At 49.1% G+C, this 22,264-nt stretch overlaps 1 protein-coding gene across 1 annotated transcript in view; it reads right to left on the bottom strand.

The window, feature by feature from the left end:
* The window catches only part of Rfx8 (regulatory factor X8), a 71,424-nt gene that overhangs the window by 34,312 nt on the left and 14,848 nt on the right, over positions 1 to 22,264 (bottom strand). The window contains exons 3-4 of the mRNA XM_051152744.1: positions 11,783 to 11,844; positions 10,586 to 10,672 (exon numbers count right to left, since the gene is read on the bottom strand). Coding sequence (XP_051008701.1) covers positions 10,586 to 10,672; positions 11,783 to 11,844 — 149 coding nt within the window. The remainder of the gene's footprint in view (positions 1 to 10,585; positions 10,673 to 11,782; positions 11,845 to 22,264) is intronic.

Raw genomic sequence — 22,264 nt, 5'->3', positions numbered from 1 at the left:
CCTACTCACCACTCACCACTCACCTACTCACCACTCACCTACTCACTACTCACCACTCACCTACTCACCACTCACCTACTCACCACTCACACCACGACATCACCACTCACCACTCACCTACTCACACTCACTACTCACCACTCACCTACTCACCACTCACCTACTCACTACTCACCACTCACCTACTCACCACTCACCTACTCACCACTCACCACTCACCTACTCACCACTCACCACTCACCTAGCACCACTCACCACTCACCACTCACCCTCACCACTCCCCACTCCCACTCACCACCCCAGCACCTACTCAACACCACTACTCACTACTCACCACTCACCACTCACCACTCACCTACACACCACCACCACTCACCTAACTCACCACTCACCTACTCACTACTCAACCACTCACCTACTCACCACTCACCTAACACCACTCACCTACTCACCTACTCACCACTCACCACACCACACCACTCACCACTCACCTACTCACCACTCACCACTCACCACTCACCACTCACCTACTCACCACTCACCAACTCACCTACTCACCACTCACCACTCACCACTCACCTACTCACACACTCACTCACCACCACTCAACCTCACCACTCACCACCACCACTCACCTACTCACCACTCACCACTCACCACTCACCTACTCACCACTCACCTACTCACCACCACCCTCACCTACCTCACCACTCACCACTCACCACTCACCACTCACCACTCACCACTCACACTACTCACCTACTCACCACTCACCACTCACCACTCACCCTCACTACTCACCACTCACCAATCACCACTACCACACCACCCACCACTCACCACTCACCACTCACCACTCACCGACTCACCACTCACACCACTCACCTACTCACCACTCACCTACTCACCACCTACTCACTCCACTCACCATACTCACACACTCACCACGCACCACTCACCACTCACACTCACTCACCACTACCACTCACCACTCACCTACCTCACCACTCACCTACGCACCACCACCACTCACCACTCACCACTCACCACTCAACTGCACCACTCACCACTCCACCACTCACCACCCACCACTCCCACCTACACCACTCCACCCTCACTCAACACTCACAATACTCACCACTCACACTCACCACTCACACTCACCACTCACCTACTCACCCTCACACTCACCACTCACCACTCACCACTCACCACTCACCTACTCACCACTCCATCACCAACACACCACCCACCACACTCACCACTCACCACTCACTACTCACCACTCACCACTCACCACTCACCTACTCACCCTACTCACCACTCACACCACTCACCACTCACCTACTCACCACTCACCACTCACCTACTCACCACTCACCTACTCACCACTCACCTACTCACCACTCACCACTCACCACTCACCTACTCACCACTCACCTACTCACCACTCACCACTCACCTACTCAACTACTCACCACTCACCACTCACCACTCACCTACTCACCACTCACCACTCACCACTCACCTACTCTCACCACTCACCACTCACCACTCACCACTCACCTACTCACCACTCACCTACTCACCACTCACCACTCACCACTCACCTACTCACCACTCACCTACTCACCACTCACCTACTCACCTACTCACCACTCACCTACTCACCACTCACCACTCACCTACTCACCACTCACCTACTCACTACTCACCACTCACCACTCACCACCACCACTCACCTACTCACCACTCACCACCACCACTCACCTACTCACCACTCACCACTAACTACTCACCACTCACCACTCACCACTCACCTACTCACCACTCACCTACTCACCACATCACCTACTCACCACTCACTACTACACCACTCACCACTCAACCACTCACCTACTTCACCATCACCACTCACCTACTCCACACTCACCTACTCCAACTCACCTACTCACCACTCACACACTCACCACATCACCACTCACCTACTCACCACTCACCACTCACCTACTCACCACTCACCTACTCACCCCACTAACCTACTCACAACTCTCACCACTCACCTACTCACCACTCACTCACCACTCACCACTCACCACTCTCACCACATACTCACCACTCACCACTCACCACTCACCACACCATCACCACTCACCTACTCACCACGCACCCACTCACCACTCACCACTCACCACTCACCACTCACCTACTCACCACTCACCACCACTCACCTACTCACCAACTCACCTACTCACACCACCACTCACCACCTCACCTACTCACACCACTCACCTACTCATCACCACTCACCACCACCACTCACCTACTCACCTAACTCACCACTCACCTACGCACCACTCACCACTCACCACTCACCACTACCACCCACCACCTACTCACCACTCACCTACTCACACTCCCACTCACCACTCAGACCACCACCACCTACTCACCACTCACCTACTCACCAATGAACCTACTCACCATCTCACCACTCACCACTCACCTCTCACCACTCACCTACCACCACTCACCACTCACCACTCACCACATCACCACTCACCTACTCACCACTCACCACTCACCTACTCACCACTCACCACTCACCTACTCACCTACTCACCACCACCATCACCACCACCTACTCACCCCTCACCTCATCACCACTCACACTCCACCACTCACACTCCACTCACATCACCACTCACCTACTCACCACTCACCACTCACCTACTCACCTACCACCACCACCACTCCCACTCACCTACTCCAACACTCACCTACTCACCACTCACCACTCACCAACTCACCACTCACCACTCACCTACTCACCACCACCTACCACCACTCACCACCTCCACTCACTACTACTCACCACTCACCACTCCAATTCACCACTCACCACTCACCACTCACCACTCAACACTCACCTACTCACCACTCACCACTCACCTACTCACCACTCACCTACTCCCACTCACCGACTCACCACTCACCACTCACCACTCACCACTCACCAACTCACCACTCAAACCACTCACCACTCACCACTCACCACTCACCTACTCACCTACTCACCACTCACCACTCACCACTCACCTACTCACCACTCACCTACTCACCTACTCACCACTCACCACTCACCACTCACCACTCACCTACTCACCACTCACCTACTCACCACTCACCACTCACCACTCAACACTCACCACCACCATCCACTCACCACTCACCCTACTCACCACTCACCTACTCACATCACACACTCACACTCAACTACCAACCACTCACACTCACCACTCACACTCCCACGCACCTCTCACCACTCACCACTGCACCCTCACCTACTCACCACTCACCTACGCACCACTCACCCTCACCTACTCAACCCTCACCTACTCACCACTCACCACTCCCTACGTCACCACACACCTACTCACCACTCCCACTCCATACTCACCACTCCCACTCCCACTCACCACTCACCACTCACCCCACCTACCTCACCACTCACCTCACCTACTCACACCTCACCACTCACCGACATCACCACTCACCTATCACAACTCAAACTCCCTACTCACCACATCCCTACCACCAAACACCTACTCACCACTCACCACCACCACTCCCGTACTCACCACTCACCTACTCACCACTCACCACTCACCACTCACCTACTCACCACTCACCTACTCACAACCACTCACCCCACCACCACTCACCACTCACCTACCACCACTCACCTACTCACCACTCACCACTCACCTACTCACCACTCACCTACTCACCACTCACCACTCACCTACCCACCACCTACTCACCACTCACCACTCCCACTCACCACTCACCACTCACCACTCACCACTCACCTACTCACCACTCACCTACATCACCCACTCACCACTCACCTACTCACCTAGTCACCACCATACCACCACTCACCTACTGACCACTCACCACTCACCTACTCACCACTCACCACTCACCTACTGACCACTCACCGCTCACCACTCACCGCTCACCACTCACCTACTCACCTACTCACCACTCATCTATTTGCTTCTCATTCAGTCATCATATGCATGTCAAATGTCTACCACATGACAGGCATTTTGTCAGGCATAGTTATGATCAAGACATAACAAAAGCCATGATGATGATGATGATGATGATGATGATGATGATGTTTGTTTTTGTTTTCTCAAGACAAGGTTTCCTGGCTGTTCTGGAATTCTTTCTGTAGACCAGGTTGGCCTTGAACTCACAGAGATCTGCCAATCTGCCTGCCTCTGCCTCCTGAGTGCTGGAATTAAAGACATGTGCCACCACCGCCCATTTAAATGGTTTTTCAAAAAAATAATTAGTATATGCTAACTAAAAATAAATAAACCAGCAGGATTTAGGACATGAACTAGAGACAATAATCCAATTGGGCCACAAGGCTGATTCACATGAACAGAGGACTAAGGGGGTCTAGCCTTAAGGCCAGGTGTGGGAGTTTGGAGGTCTTAGTCAAAGGTGCTGGTGCACTGAGGACCCAGCAGATTGGACCCAGATAACACGTCAGCCATTGGCTGTGCCTGAACCTGGAGAGCTGGCCTAACAAGTATGGCTGTGGGAGGCCCGAGTTCCATCTTCCCTGCTCTGAAGTTTGCTGCCACCCAGAAGCAGCCACTGTCAGAATAAGGTCAGAGTGGGTCTAGAGGGGAGGAGTCCAGGGTGCTAGCCAGGAGGGCTGTGTGTCTTTGGGCTCGCTGGCTTCTGTGTCACTTCCTCAGTGAGGCTCCGGTTCAGACCATGGGGACATTTATTAGGCCCTGAGCCAAAGCACAGTCATTGCTGAACTATGGCAGCGGTGAAGCCTCACACAGTGCTCAGAGCTGGCCTTGCTGAGAAGGAAGGGGTCCAGGTCCTCTGAGGCTGCCTGTAGCTTGTGGCAGTTTCCAGTCATCAAAGCAGAACCGAGAGCAAGCCTATGGCACAGCAGTGGCCCTGTGTTAGTGCTCCTTGAGGACTTGGGGTCCTTGGGGGCTCCCCCTCACCTGCTGCATCCTACCTAGGCTATTAGGATTGAATAAACAATGGGGTGAGGGCACTGTCAGCCAGACCAGGGGAAGGCAGGATACCGTGGAGGACAGAGGTGGCATCCTGCTGTGGCAGCTGATGGCTACACTTCCTTCAGTAACCCCCTGCGTGGGTGGGTAGGGGGCAGGGGGGCTGGGCAGGAAAGGTATGGGGTCAGTGACTCTAAGGAGCCTCTAAGTATTTGGGAAGACTCAGACTTCCTTCCAGGCCACCAACAGTTAGAACCTTTCTGAGTCCTCTGTGGAGAAACCCAGGGAATTTGTTTCTTTGGGGACTAGCAAATGCCCACTGGCATTTGTAGTATGAGGCTCACATTCCTTTAATCAGTTTTCATAACCATTGGCACTGGGAGGTCAAGATACACTTTCAGGACACATGATGCATCTTAATAAGTAAACATAGACAATAGATAGATAGATAGATAGATAGATAGATAGATGGATGGATGACAGAGACAAAGAGATAGATGGATAGATGATAGACAGACAGATGGATGATAGACAGACAAACAGATAGATGGATGACAGACAGAGAGATGATGACAGACAGACAGAGAGACATCCTCACAAGTGTTCTAAGTGTGGCATTAGCTCTTGGTTTGCCTCCACATTGTCAGGCTTTGATTAACTGTCACTAACCCAGACTCCTATGACATCACTGTGGCACCCCAGTCTCCCTTGCACATGGTTCTAACAGCAGGGAAAACAAATTAAAGCAATTACAAAGGTAAGAGGATAAAAATTGTAATAAAATTCAATGCTCAGACCACGTGCGTTTAGCATGAGTGCTGGGGCAGATCCCTGTCTCGGGGTCACCATGGGCCCTTCTGCAGTGCTCTTACCACGTGTGAAATAATGACTTTGGTTTTATTTGTTTGTTTGTTTTTGTTTTTCTTGTTTGTTTTTTTTTTTTTTTTAAGACAGAGTTTCTCTGTGTAGCCCTGGCTGTTTGGACCCACTTTGTAGACCAGGCTCGCCTCGAACTCACAGAGTTCCACTTGCTCCTGCCTCCTGAATTACAGATATATTCTCTCTCTCTCTCTCTCTCTCTCTCTCTCTCTCTCTCTCTCTCTCCCTCTCTCTCTCTCTCTCTCTCTCTCTCTCTCACACACACACACACACACACACACACGTACACGCAAACGCACATACACACATATGCACATACCCCCACAAAGGCACAGACTTCACACTTACACACACAGGGACACACACATTCACAGACACACACAGGCACAGACATTCTCTCTCTCTCTCACACACACACACACACACTCGCACATACACACACATGCACCTACTCCCACAGAGGCACAGACTTCACACATACACACACACAGGGACACACACATTCACAGAAACACACACAGACATTCACACACACACAGAGGCATAGACATTTACACACACACACAGAGGCATAGACATTTACACACACACAGAGGCATAGACATTTACACACACAGAGGCACATTCACACACATACACACACACACACACACACACACTGGTTCCATCCCTCCCAGCACACAGACCTAGTTATATATACACACAAACACACTCAAAACACATAGTAAAAGTGTTTTGAAACTAAAAATGTACAAGAATTATGCTACTGGAAAAAAAAAATGCTGGCATGCTCAGCTCCGCAGCTCAGTCATTTTCTGCACGGATGGAGGGTGCTATTCAACTATTTAACTGTCTCCAGACCCATTAGATTTAATAAACAACTTAATTGCAAAATGACGACCTGCGGGAAAGCCTCTGTAGGCGTTGAAAGTATAAGTTGGCCGCATTTACTTTCCTGATGCAAACTTCAGCCTCTGGGTGGCTTTCCCCAGAGAAGGGCCAGGGAGGGGTGCGTGGAGCAAATAATAACTTGCTGAGGATGTGAGGGGGGCTTAGGGGTGGAAACTGCCTCCAAACCCTCTGCCGAGCCAGGGTGTCATCCAGGGCACCGTTGCCCTGCTAGAGAAAAGCCAAGTAATGTGTATGTTTAACTTGAACACGTCCTAACCAGCCCTGGAAACCATAGGGTGGACAGGGCCAAAAAGCTGGTTGCAACTTGGACACCTCATTAGTAGGAAGACTCACCAGCAGTCTCTCCGGGGGGTCCTGGCCCCAAAGGCTGTTTCCTTTTATCCCCTTCCTGTACAATGGTGGACTAAAGAGAAGGAAGAGAGGCCCTCACTGGGGCAGGGGACCCTCGGACTGAGCTGCTGCCATCCGGGGGGGTGGCGAGGTGTTGTAGCCACAATTGTCAGGCTGGCTTCTCATGAGCTTGCTTTCCCCAAGGTGGGAGTTGGGGACTGGAAGATGAGCACCCCGCCTGCTGTGCTTTGTTGGTACATGGATCCAGCTTTGGCCCCATGGCTGCATTCCACAGGCTCCGCTGCCACTTCAGGGCAGCCCCTGAGCTCACGGCTGGCAGGAGAACAAAGAGAGCCAAGAACAAAGGCTGGCGTTTGAAGGGCAGCTTAGACAGTTTCAAAGGCCTTTAGCTTGCTGAGCTGAAAAAGCAGTGTGTGTGTGTGTGTTTGTGTGTGTGTGTGTGTTTGTGTGTGTGTGTGTTTGTGTGTGTGTGTGTATGTGTGTGCATGTTTGTGTATGTGTGTGTGATTTTTGTATGTGTATATATGTACGCATGTGTGTATATGTGTGTGTGTGCACTTGTGGTGGCAGGGAGGAGGGCAAAGGTTAGTTCCGTTACGTCCTGAGGAGAAACATGAGATCACATGTAATTCTTTTTTGGAATTTATATTAAATAGAATGGAAAAGGACAGAGGCTCTCTCTAAAGTGGGTTAACTTGGGATTTAAGTTAAGCAGGGCTGCTTTTCAGGGTATGATTAGACACACACACACACACACATATATGTACATACGTGCACACACTCCACTCCTGCAAAGGAGGGAAGCGTTTTGCACCATGCTAGTTTCTAGGGCAGCCACCACACCAGGTTCAGGTCTTGGTGGCTGCCCAAAAACCACAATGGGATCTTGGGAGGCCTGTTCAGCGCGGAGTCACACTACCCTGGAGGTGGGGCAGAGGAGAGAGAGAGAGAGAGAGAGAGAGAGAGAGAGAGAGAGAGAGAGAGAGAGAGAGAGAGAGAGAGACCCCATTTCCTCTCCTGACACAAAGTCCAGAAAGCCTGCGTGTGGCGGGAGTAGGGTGTTAAGCCAGAATCTTGAACAGCCGAGGCACAGGTTAAGTGTCCCAGCCAGCTGCTTCAGAGGCCTTGTATGCTCTGCTCTAAAAGGCTCTGGTAAGAAATGTTTATCTGTCTTCCAGCCATGAGCCTGTGACTCTGGACTTCACATCATAGGCATTAGGGAAGTGCCCCGCCACCCCCCCCCACCAGCCCGAGTCTACCTCCCCAGCCAGATCCGCTAACCCCCCAGTCAGTAAAATAGCTGTAATCTCAACTCATCATAAAGAGCCACGGGCTTCAGCCTTGATGAGGCTGACACCTTTGGAGGAACCTCAAAACTCTTATCCGAAGCCTTGCCTGGGGCTCTCCCTTGGGTTTTAAACCCTAGGAAGCCAGCAAAAGACCCAGCTGCACTCCCTCAGGCAGAGCCAACTCCTCCTGGCTAATGAGTCAGACCTGTTAGAGACAGGCGCTCTCATCTCACCACCATCCCGTGAGGACAGGAATGGGAGTGACCTTCAGAGCTTTGAGACCCCTGGCTGCCCTGAGGACCCCACTGAGGGACATCATGGCCCTACCATGCCTTTTCTCCTGGATTATGGAGTTATGCTTCCTTTATTATTTTTTATTGAATTTTTAACTGATGTAATTTAGATTTATAAGTAGCTGTAAGAAATAATTAAAGGGGAGATCCCTTTTTATGCTCGGTTCAGTTCCACCCAGTGCTAACATTGTTGGAAAAAACATAGCACACTCATGCCTTCAGATCTACAGGGCATCGAGTCCAGAACCCACTCAGTCTCTCAGGAAACCCAACTGTACGCTGCCAGGTCCCAGGTCCTCACGCGAAAAGCACAGTATTTGCAGACACCGTGCACACAGCCTGCACACTCAGAGTCAGCTCTAGTTGACTCACAATACCCAGAACAATGGAAATCCTAGGTAGAAAATCACGACACTGCATTGTTTAGGAAATAAAACTAAAACACCCGTTCCTGTGCTCAGTGCAGACAATTTTCCCCCAATAATCCCCACCCTTGGTTGACTGACTCATGCTGTGGAAGGTTCAGGAACAGAGGGGCTGAATTATGTTACAGCCCAGATACTGCCAGGGATAGAGCTCACCCATTCTTACTCAAATTTTTTTGTTTTAGACTCGTGTGTGTGTGTGTGTGTGTGTGTGTGTGTGTGTGTGTGTGTGTGTGTGACGTGCATGTACACATGAATGCAGGTGCTTGCAGAGGCCAGATGTGTTTGATCCCCGTGGGGCTAGAGTTAAGAGGCAGTTGTGAGCCAGATGGTATGAGTGCTGGGAATTGAACTAGGACCCTCTAAAAGAGCAGTGCATGCCCTTAACCGCCATCTCGCCAGCCCCCAGTCCTATATTATTTCCATAAAAAAATAAAACAAACAAATAAACAAACAAAAACACCTTTCAACTTGTCTAAGCCATCAAATTTGAAGTACTTTTCTTGTCGGCAGTATAAATCTGAGTAATTTTCTTCTTTCTAAACCTTCTCTGCAATTCTCTCTTCCCATCGGTGCTGGTACATAATTTACAATTAAGGTAATTGCTGGTATGCCAGCTCTTAATTTTCCCTTTATATGACTTGTTTCTATTTGTTTTCTTGGGTTCTCGGTTCTGCTTCTGCGTTCTTGCCTTTCTGAGAGTTACGTTAAGCACAAGATTCCAACTCAGTTTAATCACAGAGTTTTTGGTACACATCAGTGCCGTTCTCTTGGTGGCTGCCTGCATTAATTACAGTCCTGCATCTTAACCACAGCCTGGTGTTCCGTGCATCACCACTTCAAATGAACTGTGGAAATCTCTTTCCATTTGGGCCCCCTTTACCTTGCCTGCTTTAATGGGTTCATTATATGGAGTGCAGGTCTTTGCTAAGGCGATGAACTATGACTTTACCGCTCAAGATTAAGAAGACAGTCTACTGTATGCTGGCCATTGTTTCTTCTCTCCCCGTGTTCGGGGATTCCTTCTGTCACCCCCTCATCTTTATTTGCCCTTCGTTCCTGAAGGAGTGTTTGTCAAGCCTTATTTTTAACATATGTGCACACGTGATCATCCCTGCAGGTGGCCAAGGAGGCCAGAGGTACCAGGAGCTGGAGTTACAGAAGTGAGCCTCCCAGTGAGGAGTCTGTGGGTTAGACTTGCGTCCTCTGCAAGAGCAGCGATGCTCTTGACCACTGGGCCATCTCTCCAGCCCCGAAGGACAGCTGGGCTGCGAACAGAAGCGGGAGTCCTCCATCTCTTGAGAACTACAACTGGAATGATTTTCACAGACACAAGGCTTTGTGTCCCATGACCAAGGAGCCCAAGGACAGACACTAACCTGTGGCAGCTTTTTTTACCCAGGAGGTAGCAGTAATGAGAATAGAAGAAAGAGCTTTTCTTGATATAGATCCCATCATAATGGTACCTGAAAAAGAGGGTGTCTTTTAACTTCCGTCCAAGTACATGACCGATCGACATTCTAACAGTAATGGCTTGATGGCGCATGCACACACCCACTCACGCACATATAACGTATGTGTATACACACATAACATATGGCAAATTTTGAATTTGGATCTTTTTCCTGGATGTAGGATGATCCTAGTGACCCCAGCCAGCAGCAGTGAGCCCCACACTCTACAGCAGTTCCTCTCAGTGAGGAGAGCAGGCAGGTCAGGTGTACCCACCTCATTGACCCATCAGAAGCCGCAGCCTATCATACCCAGTTCCTTATCATAGCCTACAAAGGGACTGTTGGATGCTCAGTTCTCAATTTCAAAGTGTCTCCTCTCAGAGAGGGGGAATGGGACGAGCCTCCTGCCACATTTGGCTTTTCTGAGGACTCAGGCTACGGAAAGCCAGAGCCCCTCCTCGCAGCCCCATGCCCTGTGGAGTCCAGGAAACTATAGCATGTGTCCAGGTTATCAAGAGAACCAGCGTTCTTCAACTTAATTACTACCCAAGGTTAGATTTGGCAAATTCTCCACTGTCTTCAATTTCTTCACAGGCAGCTGGCCCTTCCTCTAATTGGCTTCTGTCCCTGCTCACTGATTTCCTGTCTCGATTCAAAGCAAACAACAAATGACAATGATAATTGCATGGTAATTATGATAAGGACACACTTGATGGCACTGGAATTTCCTTTCCTGTAAAACTGTCACGGTAGGCCTCAGCCTCCTGAATAGAACCGATAGGCTAATTGGCCAAATACTTAAGACATTTCAGTTCAAAGAGTAATTAAAGCAATTGACATTATTCTATGTGTGTAATTATTTAAACATTTTAATAATTGGACACATTTTTAAACATTTGAAGTATATATAGTGATCTTCATATTTTGACAAGATGTTGAGGCAAATGAACCTAGTACTGCCTAAGAACTCCAGACACAGGGACTTAGTCTGAACCATGGCACCATTTGGTGAGAGATGCTGCTATACATAACTTATTCTCTGTCACAGGTGTCATCACTTATTGTGATTTGCCTGGCTTCTCATTGTCACCACGTAACACAAAACAAACATTATAACCATACCTGGCACTTCCCCGCGTGCCTAGCCTCCGGGTGCCCAGATCAGGAAAAACCAAGCGCACAAGCTGCAGAAACAAGCCGGATTAAAAAAAAAAAAGTAAAAATGTAATTTGAAAACTGCAGACAAACCCACTTTATCTATACTTACCAAAGAGTTATAAAAAGCATTATTGCTGATTATAAAATGTATATATGCAAACACAATTAGGAGAACACATCAGATAACTAAAATATGTCACCGAGAGGGGAAAGTGCCATTTAAATAAACCCTGGTGTCCAGGCTGGGGCATGTAATGTCCTGGCTTAGACCTCCAGCACCAAAACAGATGGTGGTTCTCAACCTGTGGGTCGCAACCCCTAGGGGTCAGGGTGGAGTCAGAGGAGGCAGCGCTAGGAAGAGTGGGAAGCACTGCCCTAGGACAAAACCTTGCCTTGAAGTTTCAGCATTCTATGTTTCTAGGTTGAATTGCTGGCATCTAACAGGGCGGTCGGTCTTGCATTCTGCTCTCTTCAACAGCCTATTTGTTTATAAGGCTTTACAACCCAATCTTGAGCAGTTTAAGTCTTCTTAACCCTGTATGTTTTCCTGACTCCATGCTTGCCACGATCCCAAGTTACTTGCTTTTTAGTTCTTTTTTCTGCTCCAGCTGAATCTTATTCATCTCTCTCACATTCTGCCAGTGGCTGAATGCCCTGCTTCTTTTTCTAACGCATCCCCCCCCATCCCCCTCCCCCCAACCCCACCCCGCCTCCTCGTTAGCAGGAAGTCCAGCCCTATTCTCTCCCCTGTTCAGTGATTGGCTGTAAGCTGCTTTATTGACATACAAGGGGAGCAGAGGTTATACAACACTGAGAAGGAGATTCTCAGAACAAGGCTTGCAATCAGATATAAATCAGAATTTAAATTACCCAATAATCTTATGCAACAACACAGTATTTAGGCTCACACCTGCTGGAGGTAGAATTCTGCACGGAGGGACTTTACAGAAGCCAGAGCAGGGAGAGTCACAGCACTACCAATGATGGCTGCTCTTGCTCTGCGGAGCCGCGGTGCCAGCTCCTGCTTGCCTTTGCACCTCAGGCTCCTTTGTGTATTAGCTCCCAGGAGTAGCATTTGAGAGAAATGATATGAGCTTCCTATTTCCCAACTTGTCATCTTTCTCTCAGCCATCTCTGTCTATGGTCTGTTTACACCCCCCATCTACCTACGCACCTATCTTCTATCCATCTTTCTTCTGCTTGCTCTCCATCCATATGTCGGTCTCTAATCTACCTATCCTTGCAGTGTCTGTACAACAGGATGCAGCAGATGGATGAACAGCGAGCCATATGGCAACACAACCTAGGGGCTTGTAACTGTGGGCATTTTGCTATAAAATGGGTATTTAGTTATAAAACTTTAAAAAAAAAAAAAAAGCTCCTGAGTTCTCTCACACACAGTGTGTCAGAGATGAGGAAGCGCAGTGTGAGGGATGTGTGGGAAAAGTGATCCACAGTGTTTGCTGTGAGGCCGCTGCAGTTGCTGTGTTGTGACAACCCAGAGTTCATGTGAATAGGAAGAGGAGGGCTTGCTGGCTGAACAGAGAGAAAGGCTGCTGCTCTGGGTGCTGCTCAGCCATGCACAGCCAAGCCAAGCACTTCCTGTGGCCAGAAGTCACGAGGGTGTGAGAAAGGTGGAGTTGGGGAGGGCGAAGACTTGCCCTATATAGTTCTAGAACATGCAAAAAGCAGGTGGACACCAGCAGGCTGCACCGGAAAACTTACCCAACAAGCCAAGGGACAAGAGTTAGAAGGTGCCCGAGGCAGGTACTGAAGAGCCCACCACCCAAGGGTCCAGCTGGCTCTTAAAGAGTGCAGCCTTCTCCACCCTCCATCCTCCCTCGATGGTTCAACCAACACCTGGCAGCAAAGTGAGAAGGTGTGGTGGGAAACAAGCCGGCACACCTCCTTCGCGACATGCCACACAGCTAGAGGAGGAGGGCACAGCATACACCACACCACACACCACGTGAAAGCTGTGTTAAGAGTTTGGGCCCCGATCCCAGCCCTCGAGAGGCAGAGGCAGGCTGATGGCTGTGGTTTTTGAGGCTACCCTGGTCTACAAAGCAAATTCTAAGATAGCCTGGTCTCTGTTACACATGGAAACCTTATCTCAACCCCAGCCAACCCCCATCTCTCCCCCCAAAAAACCCCAGTTTGTGCATTACATGAGGTGGGCATCTCAAGCACCAAGCTTATGTGGTCGAGCGGCATAGGGTGATGAGAGAACTTCACCTCACCCGGGGCTTCCAGGGAGGCCGCCTGCTCACCCCCTCATCAGGGCAGAGGAAGATGGGCAGAGCACAGGGACAGGGGACATGACGTGGTTTTCCCCGGTTCCTGCTGTTCACAGGAGTGTGTGTGCACATGTGTAAATGTGCCGTGCACGTAGCTATCCCTTTGATAGTGAGGCCACAGCCAGCATTTACTCCCCCCCCCCCCCTTTTTTGTTTGTTTCTTTGTTTTTCTTTTTTGAGCCAAGGTTTCTCTGTGTATCCCTGGCTGTCCTGGACTCGCTTTGTAGACCAGGCTGGCCTCGAACTCATGGTGATCCGCTTGCCTCTGCCCGCCAAGTGCTGGGATTAAAGGCGTGCGCCACCACGCCCGGCCTTACTTTCCCCTTCTTAACACTCTTCAATTTCCACACTGTTCACAAAGGAGACACAATCCTGTTCTAATCAGAAAAGCATTCATGCATGTTATTTTAGCAGAGGAAGCAGACCTCCGGAAACTTCCCCAATCCGTGGAAGCTATCCTTTCAGCCAGAAGGCGCATCAAGGGCTTTGTGGGCATCTGAATCGTCTGGGCAGGAACTCCTTTCCAGGGGAAGAGGGAGGAAGCGAGAATTGGATATTTTGTTGCTTCTGTTGTAAACACGGTTTGTGCTCACATCCCTTTCCCCTTCCTTCCCTTCCCTTCTCAATTTAGCCACAGCTTTGGCACACAGGATACAGTCCTACCAGGCAATCTCACTCCGCTGGCCTCGTCCCTGGGCTACCTGCCAACCAATGTTAGAACCCTGCCATCTTCGGGAGTGGATTCTAAGGGAAATATTAAGACAAAGAATTCAAAATAAATGCAGAGGTCAGACACTGGAGTCTCTCGTGTCTTTCCTTTGGAACGCTCTGCAGTGCAAAACAACCTCATGACAAAATCTGTTTTCGGTTGTTTGGTGCAGAGTCTGGCCACAGAGACGCCACTCACTCGGCAAGCGCTCTACCACTGAGCTACATCTTCCTAGACCCTAGGTCTTAAGAAGAGGCCAAAGAATTTTCTTCTAGAACTGAACAACCTCTAATGACTCTATTAAGACCCTGGCCTGACGAAGTTACCCTCTTCCCTCTGAGAAAGCTCACGAGTGGGCAGCCAAGAAAAGGCTGCCGTGTCAGGCTACACGGTGCTACACAGAGCCCTTGAGGACGTTTCCTAAAACTCTTGAGTGATGAAATGGCAAACATTTGCACTGCACGATCAGAGCTGGGAATTCCCGGTGGGTTGGAAAACCCTTGAGTCACCTTGTAAGATGCAGTGATAAAGAGACAATATGGTTTGCCTCTTTGGTTTTGATCTGTTTATTTACATGGGAGTGTTTACAGCTTATCAATTAGTCTTGGGAGACCTAGCTTAATTTTTACTTATGTGAGGGGGAAAAAAGTACTTATATTTATTGGTGACATATTTGAAATGAAACTAAGAAAAAGACAAGAAGGATAAAAGTCCCAAAGAAAATGAAAAGGAAAACAAGCAGAGAGAGCGTTCCTGAGTGGAGTATACCATAGAGGCACTGGGTGGTGCTGGGATGCGTCCTTGAAGCCACATTTAAGGGAAATATCCACTCAAGTCCGCAAAATGAAATGGGAGGCCAGGAAGGCGCTTTCCGGAGCCAAGAGTAGTTATGGCCAAGGCACGGCAACAAGAGCGCCTGCTTCCTGTATTTGAGTAGATGTCCCGTTAGAAGATTCAACCACATTTCAGAATCACTGAACGGCCAGGAGTGACTGGAAGAGTAGAGCTAAACAGTTCAGTGTTTGGGAAAACACACCAGCACCCCCAGGATTGCCAGTGGAAGGTAAGAAGAAGCCACTCTGAGGTGGCACACAGGATGCAGTGCCTCCGCTCTCGGCAGCTTGCCAACCAAACAGTGTTAGAATCTCGTTTGGTCCTCGTGTCCACGACACCTTGTGATTCTCCCAGTGAACACAGGCGCATGCTGGTTACCACAGCAACATCAGGAAATGGTCCTTGTGCCAACCATGGAGGATGACTGCACACAGCAGGGTGTCATACAAGGACGAACAAGCGACAGAAGCTCACCAATTGCCAGTGGCCAGTCAGCCCCCAGGACCCGCCTGTCCTGTCTCCTCAGTCAGTGCCAGGGTTACAGCCAGCCATCACATCCAGCTTTTTGCGTGGGAGCTGGGGATCCGAACTCAGGCCCTCACGCTTGTCCTGCAAGCGCTTCCCCCTGAATTATCTCCCTGGTCAATGTAGTTCTTCTTTCTGTCTTTATCAAGCTCTCTGGCTTTATTATCCAGACAAGTTTATTGTTGTTGTTAGGAGGTTGGCTCTGTTAGCAGGGCATGCACTCACCAGTGATTAAATAACATGCCAAACCAATCCAATCCAATCCTGTATAAACAAGAACCCTTGCACAGAAAGAGGAGAGCATGAATTGATAGCTGTATAACCCCCATCAGCAGGCTCCTTGTCTCCCTAGTTGTGAGAGATAGGTATCAGCTCAGAACCCCCAAGACCAAATCGTCAGCACAGAGGAGCTTTATTGGTCCCAGAGAGAAAGATGGCAGAGATAAAGGACAAAGGCAGGAGACCGAGGACACAGGAGAAGGAGAAGGGAACGAGGGATAGTGAGCAGGGGGATTTGTCCCACAGTGGACATCTGGAGACATGTGGCACATAGAAAATGGCGGTTTATAAACTGGGCATGTTAATTAGGTGAGTCAAAGGAGGCTTTTGACTTCAATACTTTGATAGTTGAACCTTGGTAGTCAGCCTCAGGAGGAGGAAGTGGCCAAATAAGGGCACAGACCTTGGGGGCCAGCTTTAGGAATGCAATCCAAGAGTTTTTAGCAAGGTTTAGGGAATGTGGGAGAAGGCCAAGGCCTGCCAGAGCCACATTCGCCAGGCCTGAGCTAACCAGAGTCAACCTGGATATGGGGAGTGCATGCTGTCAACTGTGCTGAGGCCCTCACAGGAGGATGTGAGTGGTTTTCATCAGCCTGTGTTCGGTGATCAGACTTCAAATCCTGGCCTGGGCTGTGTTTGTCCAGAGGAAATGCCCACCCTCCCTTTTCCGATCATAGCCCAGAGAGGACACAAGCTAAGGTGCTTAGACGGCTGGCTCTTGGTCATCACTCAGACAGGGGACCCCAGTGTCTCTGCACAGGGTTTCCTGGTGGAATACACAGGGGGAAAGAACTCTGCATGGGTAGAAGGTTAGAGCTATTAGCATGTACTGTGGCCACCTGTGTTAGCATTCGGCTTCAGTCCACCTTCCTATGACGTCATTGCTTACCTACCATGGGGGCGTGGCCCTGCCCAGGGCCATATTAAAAGAATAAAATCTGGTACTTTTATCTATCATTATCTTAATCTTATACATAAAATTGGTGCCCCGTGTGAGGAAGGCTCTTCCATGACTAACAAGTCTGGAATCCTTTATATTGAACTCCATTCTTCCAAATTTCATTCTAAATCTCCGTTCATTCCGGTCTTAATCCATCAGCACCCTGCCTTCAGACCACGACTCTAAGCTGGGACAAAGTTCTGCTGCTTCGATCTCTCCTGGGACCCTGAACGCAGGTAATTCATTCTGCCGCATGGCTGCACCTCCCCCAATGGTGCTGTCTACAGTAAACCTGGGTGTAGACCAGTGGACTGCCTCTGGCTGGAGTGACCTGTCTCCCACCCACTCACCCCCACCCTGGGGCTGCCTGCCTGCCTGCCTGCCTGCTATACTTTTGGTAAGCTACCTGTAAATCTCAAGCCCCACCCCTCCTAGTTTTGGTAAGCTCTCCATAGGCTGTGGGCTTCTCTGGGGTTAGTGTGTGCAGATTTCCTGATTGGGCTGGGTACCCAAGCCCTACGGAATGTGCGCTTACTGCCACTGCAGGTAGTTTACTTTGATTCCAAGGGGTCCCGCCTAGGGTTAACTGCTGGGTCCCTCCAGGCTCCCTGCCCCACTCCTGCCCCTCTCCTGCACTCACCGTCGCTGTCCCCACTCCCCTCATGCCACCCCAGAGCATGTCTCTATTTGCTTTGTTCCTGTTGTGCAGGCCACACAAAGCCTAGATGGAATGCAGCTGTCACAGCTCTACTTCCCTGTCTGTACTGTGCTCAGACGCCCTGAGTTTTTACAGTCTCTTGGTTTAAAATCTGCCGCAATGCACGCTATACGGTAGTCACTATGTTGTTCCTCCGTTCTTATCACATGACCACTGGGTTCCTGCCGCTGCCCTGGCCCCTCCCCTTTCCCACCACGTGTATGCTGGGGAGTCAGTGTATATGCGCAGACGCAGCCCCTACTACCTGAGCCCTGCCTGCTCAAAGGTGGGCCAGGGGCAGCGGAGTTAACCTTCTCCACACAGTGACCAGCGACTGGCAGCTGTGCTATGTCAGTATTGCACCCTCATTCTAAATGTTTCTTACTTTTTTCCCCAAAGTTATAAAGGTCTATTCAAATTAACAAGATAAATGCTGTTCATCCTGTCATCAGCTAACCTGGATTCAACCATTCCTGCCTAATGGGTTTGATACGATTTTTATAATGTTCACTGTATTAACATTTATTTGTTTACAATATTAAAATTTAAATCACTGTCTTAAACTAGGTTTAGCCTAAAATTCTAACTGTTCCATTCTCTTATGTGTTTTTGGGCTATGTTTATGTTTCTAAGGCTCTAACTTAACAGAGATAAAACCTAAACTCCTAGTCTTTAAGTATTACGATAAACTATGAACAAAGTTGCCTATTTAAAATATTCTTAAGATAGACAAAACTGTGGTTTCATTGCCATCTTAATTAAAACGCTGAAGATGTTTCCTGAGCCCCCATATAGGAACTGGTAAAATCTTTAAGACCCAAGAGGCCTTCCCAACAGGCTCAGTTACAACAAACTGTTCTCCAGGCCTTAGCCACTAACCCTGAGGAAAAAATAGAGGCCCACAATATCCCCTTCCCACTGGGGTCCAGCCTGAGCCAGCTCTGCCAGGGACCTGTTTCAGATGCAGCCAAAAGGAAAAACTGGTCTCACAGCTGTTGCAACCAGAATGGGACACTGGTCCCACAGCCTAGCCTGATGGCAAATTGGCCTATGGATGTCACTGCTCACATGCAGGCTTGTTCTCCGTGCCAAGGCACTGGAGGTTCAACCAGCACAAGAGCTGTGGACATGTCCAGCCTTCAAGCTCCTTGACCTGGTGGAGTACAGATGGCTCTTAGATTCAGCAGCCTCGCCAAACCCATGATAATGCCACAGGTCCGTGTTAAGCTCATGCTCTGGCTACCCAGTCACATGGCCAGCTTCTATCATGGGAGACTTCAGGTACCTTCCCAGCCCTCTGCATATGCAGGAGACCAAACTTTTTTTTTTTTTCATTTTTAAAAAGATTTCTTTTTTTTCTTTTTTTTTTTTTATTAATTTATTCTTGTTACATCTCAATGTTTATCCTATCCCTTGTATCCTCCCATTCCTCCCTCCCCCTGCCCCCATTTTCCCATTATTGCCCTCCCCTATGACTGTTCCTGAGGGGGATTACCTCCCCCTGTATATTCTCATAGGGTATCAAGTCTCTTCTTGGCAACCTGCTGTCCTTCCTCTGAGTGCTACCAGGTCTCCCCCTCCAGGGAACATGGAGACCAAACTTTTAACTCTCATGGCTAGATACGGTCTACTTTGTTACTATTCTTTTAGCTAAAGGACAGTAACTACTTAAAATTTCACCTGTTGCTTAAAGTTTCCAAGAAGGTGTTTTAAGGATGTTTTTTAAGGGTTGTTGGAAAGGTGGCTCAGCAGTTAAGAGCACTGGCTGCTCTTCCAGAGGTCCTGAGTTCAATTCCCAGCATCCACATGGTGGCTCACAACCATCTGTAATGTGATCTCATGCCTTCTTCTGGCCTGCAGGGGTATAAGCAGGCAGAGCACTGTATACATACATACATAAATAAATAAATATTTTTTAAAAAAAGGAATGTGTTTTAAGTTGGCAAATACAAGTTATGAAGGTCAAAATGTCTAAAAAGATGTTTTATTCATCCTGTGGCTGTGATATTATTGTTAACTGTTTAAAGTATTGACACTGACCACTGAAGCTGTAGTTTACCAATGTAACTGTAAACAACATTCCACTATATGATCCTATTGCAGTTCCAAGCTCAAGATTTTAAATTTCCTTCTGTTTGTCTTTTTCTTACAATGTTTCTCGTACTAAAATGATATACTTCCAGTTTTCTGGACAGACATCTTTCATGATGTGTCACGATGCTAAAGTGAACCTTTGCCTTCTGCTCTACAGGTGAGAGAGAGAATTTTTAATTAGCTCTCTAAATGAACCAAAACCCCTCATCCAATCTTATGGCGTTTGCTTAATCCCCCTTGAGGCCCGCACACAATGTTCCAGGTTTGAGTTTAACCAGATGTGCTGTTAGTTTAGATAAACATCTACCCTCGAGTTCTGAGGAAAACAGGAACTAAGGATGGTTCCCGTGTAACTAAGTCTGACCTTACCCCGGATCTGCCTACGCAAAATGCTAATGTTCAAATGTTTGAAACAACCAATCGTGTGTGGCTGCGCCAAAATATCCCGCCCCCCCCGACCTTTGCCTATATAAACCCCAAGCCCCTGGGCTTCTGGGTCGACTCCTCTGTCTCCTGTGTGAGATACGTGTCGACCTGGAGCTCCGCCAATAAACTACCTCGTGCGTTTACAGCAAGATGGTCATTTGTGTGTCTTTGGGTCTGCGCCATCCCGACGCTTGAGTGAGGGTCTCCCTTCGGGGATCTTTCATTTTGGGGGCTCGTCTGGGATCTGCGCAACCACCCAAGACCCCCCCAACGACCCCTTGGAGGTAGATCGGTGTGAGTTTTGTGTGTCTGAGTGCGGTGCTGCTGATTTCGTGTCTTGGTTTCAGTTTCTGGCAGTGCTGCTGATTTCGTGTCTTGGTTTCAGTTTCTGGCAGCTGCTGCTGTGGGCCGTAAGGACCCAGTGGCTGCAAAGGTAGACGTGCTAGGGCCACAGGCTGCAACCCTGGGGGATGCCCTAAGGGTGAAGAGGAGTCAGGACAACCTGACTGCCTCTTTTCGGGACGAAGGAGACGGAGTGCTCCTTCTTTAGGGGAAGGTGCGGAAGCCTACCCCATCGGAACTTGTGCTCGGTTGGTTGTGCAAGTTCAGACACGGATGAGGGTGCTTGGATATGATAGTGTCTTGTGTGCTTGTATTGTTTTTGTGCTTCTTGTTTTTTCTTTTTTCTTTTTGAAATGAGACAGACTGTGATGACCCCTTTATCTTTGACTTTGGACCATTGGACGGATGTTATGGCAAGAGGACATAATCTATCAGTGAAAGTTAAGAATGGACCCTCAGTGGGCACTAGGAGCCGCCGTGGAACGACCCCTGAGGGGCCTGATTCTACCGTGGCTCTGCCCCTTAGGGCTGTTGAGCTGGCCCCTATAGGCCAAAATGAGTTACAACTCCTACAGTATTGGCCTTTTTCTTCCTCCGATCTCTATAATTGGAAAACTAACCACCCACTTTTTTCAGAGAACCCTACGGGACTTACAGGTCTGATAGAGTCCCTGATGTTCTCCCACCAACCCACATGGGATGACTGTCAGCAGCTTCTGCAGGTTTTATTCATCACCGAGGAGAGAGAAAGAATTCTCCTCGAGGCTCGAAAAAATATCCAAGATGACGCTGGACACCCCGTCCAGACCCTGGCCGAAATAGATGAAGGATTCCCCCTGACCCATCCTCAGTGGGACTACAACACGGCAGAAGGTAGGGAACGGCTGTCCATTTACCGCTGGGCTCTGGTGGCAGGTCTCAGAGGGGCCACAAGGAGGCCGACTAATTTGGCGAAGGTAAAAAAAGTCATGCAGGCAACGACCGAGCCCCCCCCCCCCCGCCAGTGTTTCTAGAGAGGCTCATGGAGGCTTACCGGAGATACCCCTTTTGGCCCTACGAGCCTCCGTAATCATGGCTTTTATTGGACAGTCAGCACCTGATATTAGAAAGAAACTACAGCACATTGAGGGATTGCAAGATTATACCATTAGGGATGTGGTGAAGGAGGCTGAGAAAGTTTATCATAAAAGGGAGACAGAGGAAGAGAAACAGAAAAGAGAAAAGAGAGAGCTGAGGATGAGGAAAGGAAAGAAAGAAGGCAGGAGAAGAATCTGACGAAAATATTGGCCGCAGTGGTAGGAGA

This window comes from Acomys russatus, chromosome 11 (genome assembly GCF_903995435.1).
Source record: "Acomys russatus chromosome 11, mAcoRus1.1, whole genome shotgun sequence".
Classification (NCBI taxonomy): domain Eukaryota; kingdom Metazoa; phylum Chordata; class Mammalia; order Rodentia; family Muridae; genus Acomys; species Acomys russatus.
Note: the sequence above shows the minus strand (reverse complement) of the source record. Positions and strands in the feature narration are given on the sequence as shown.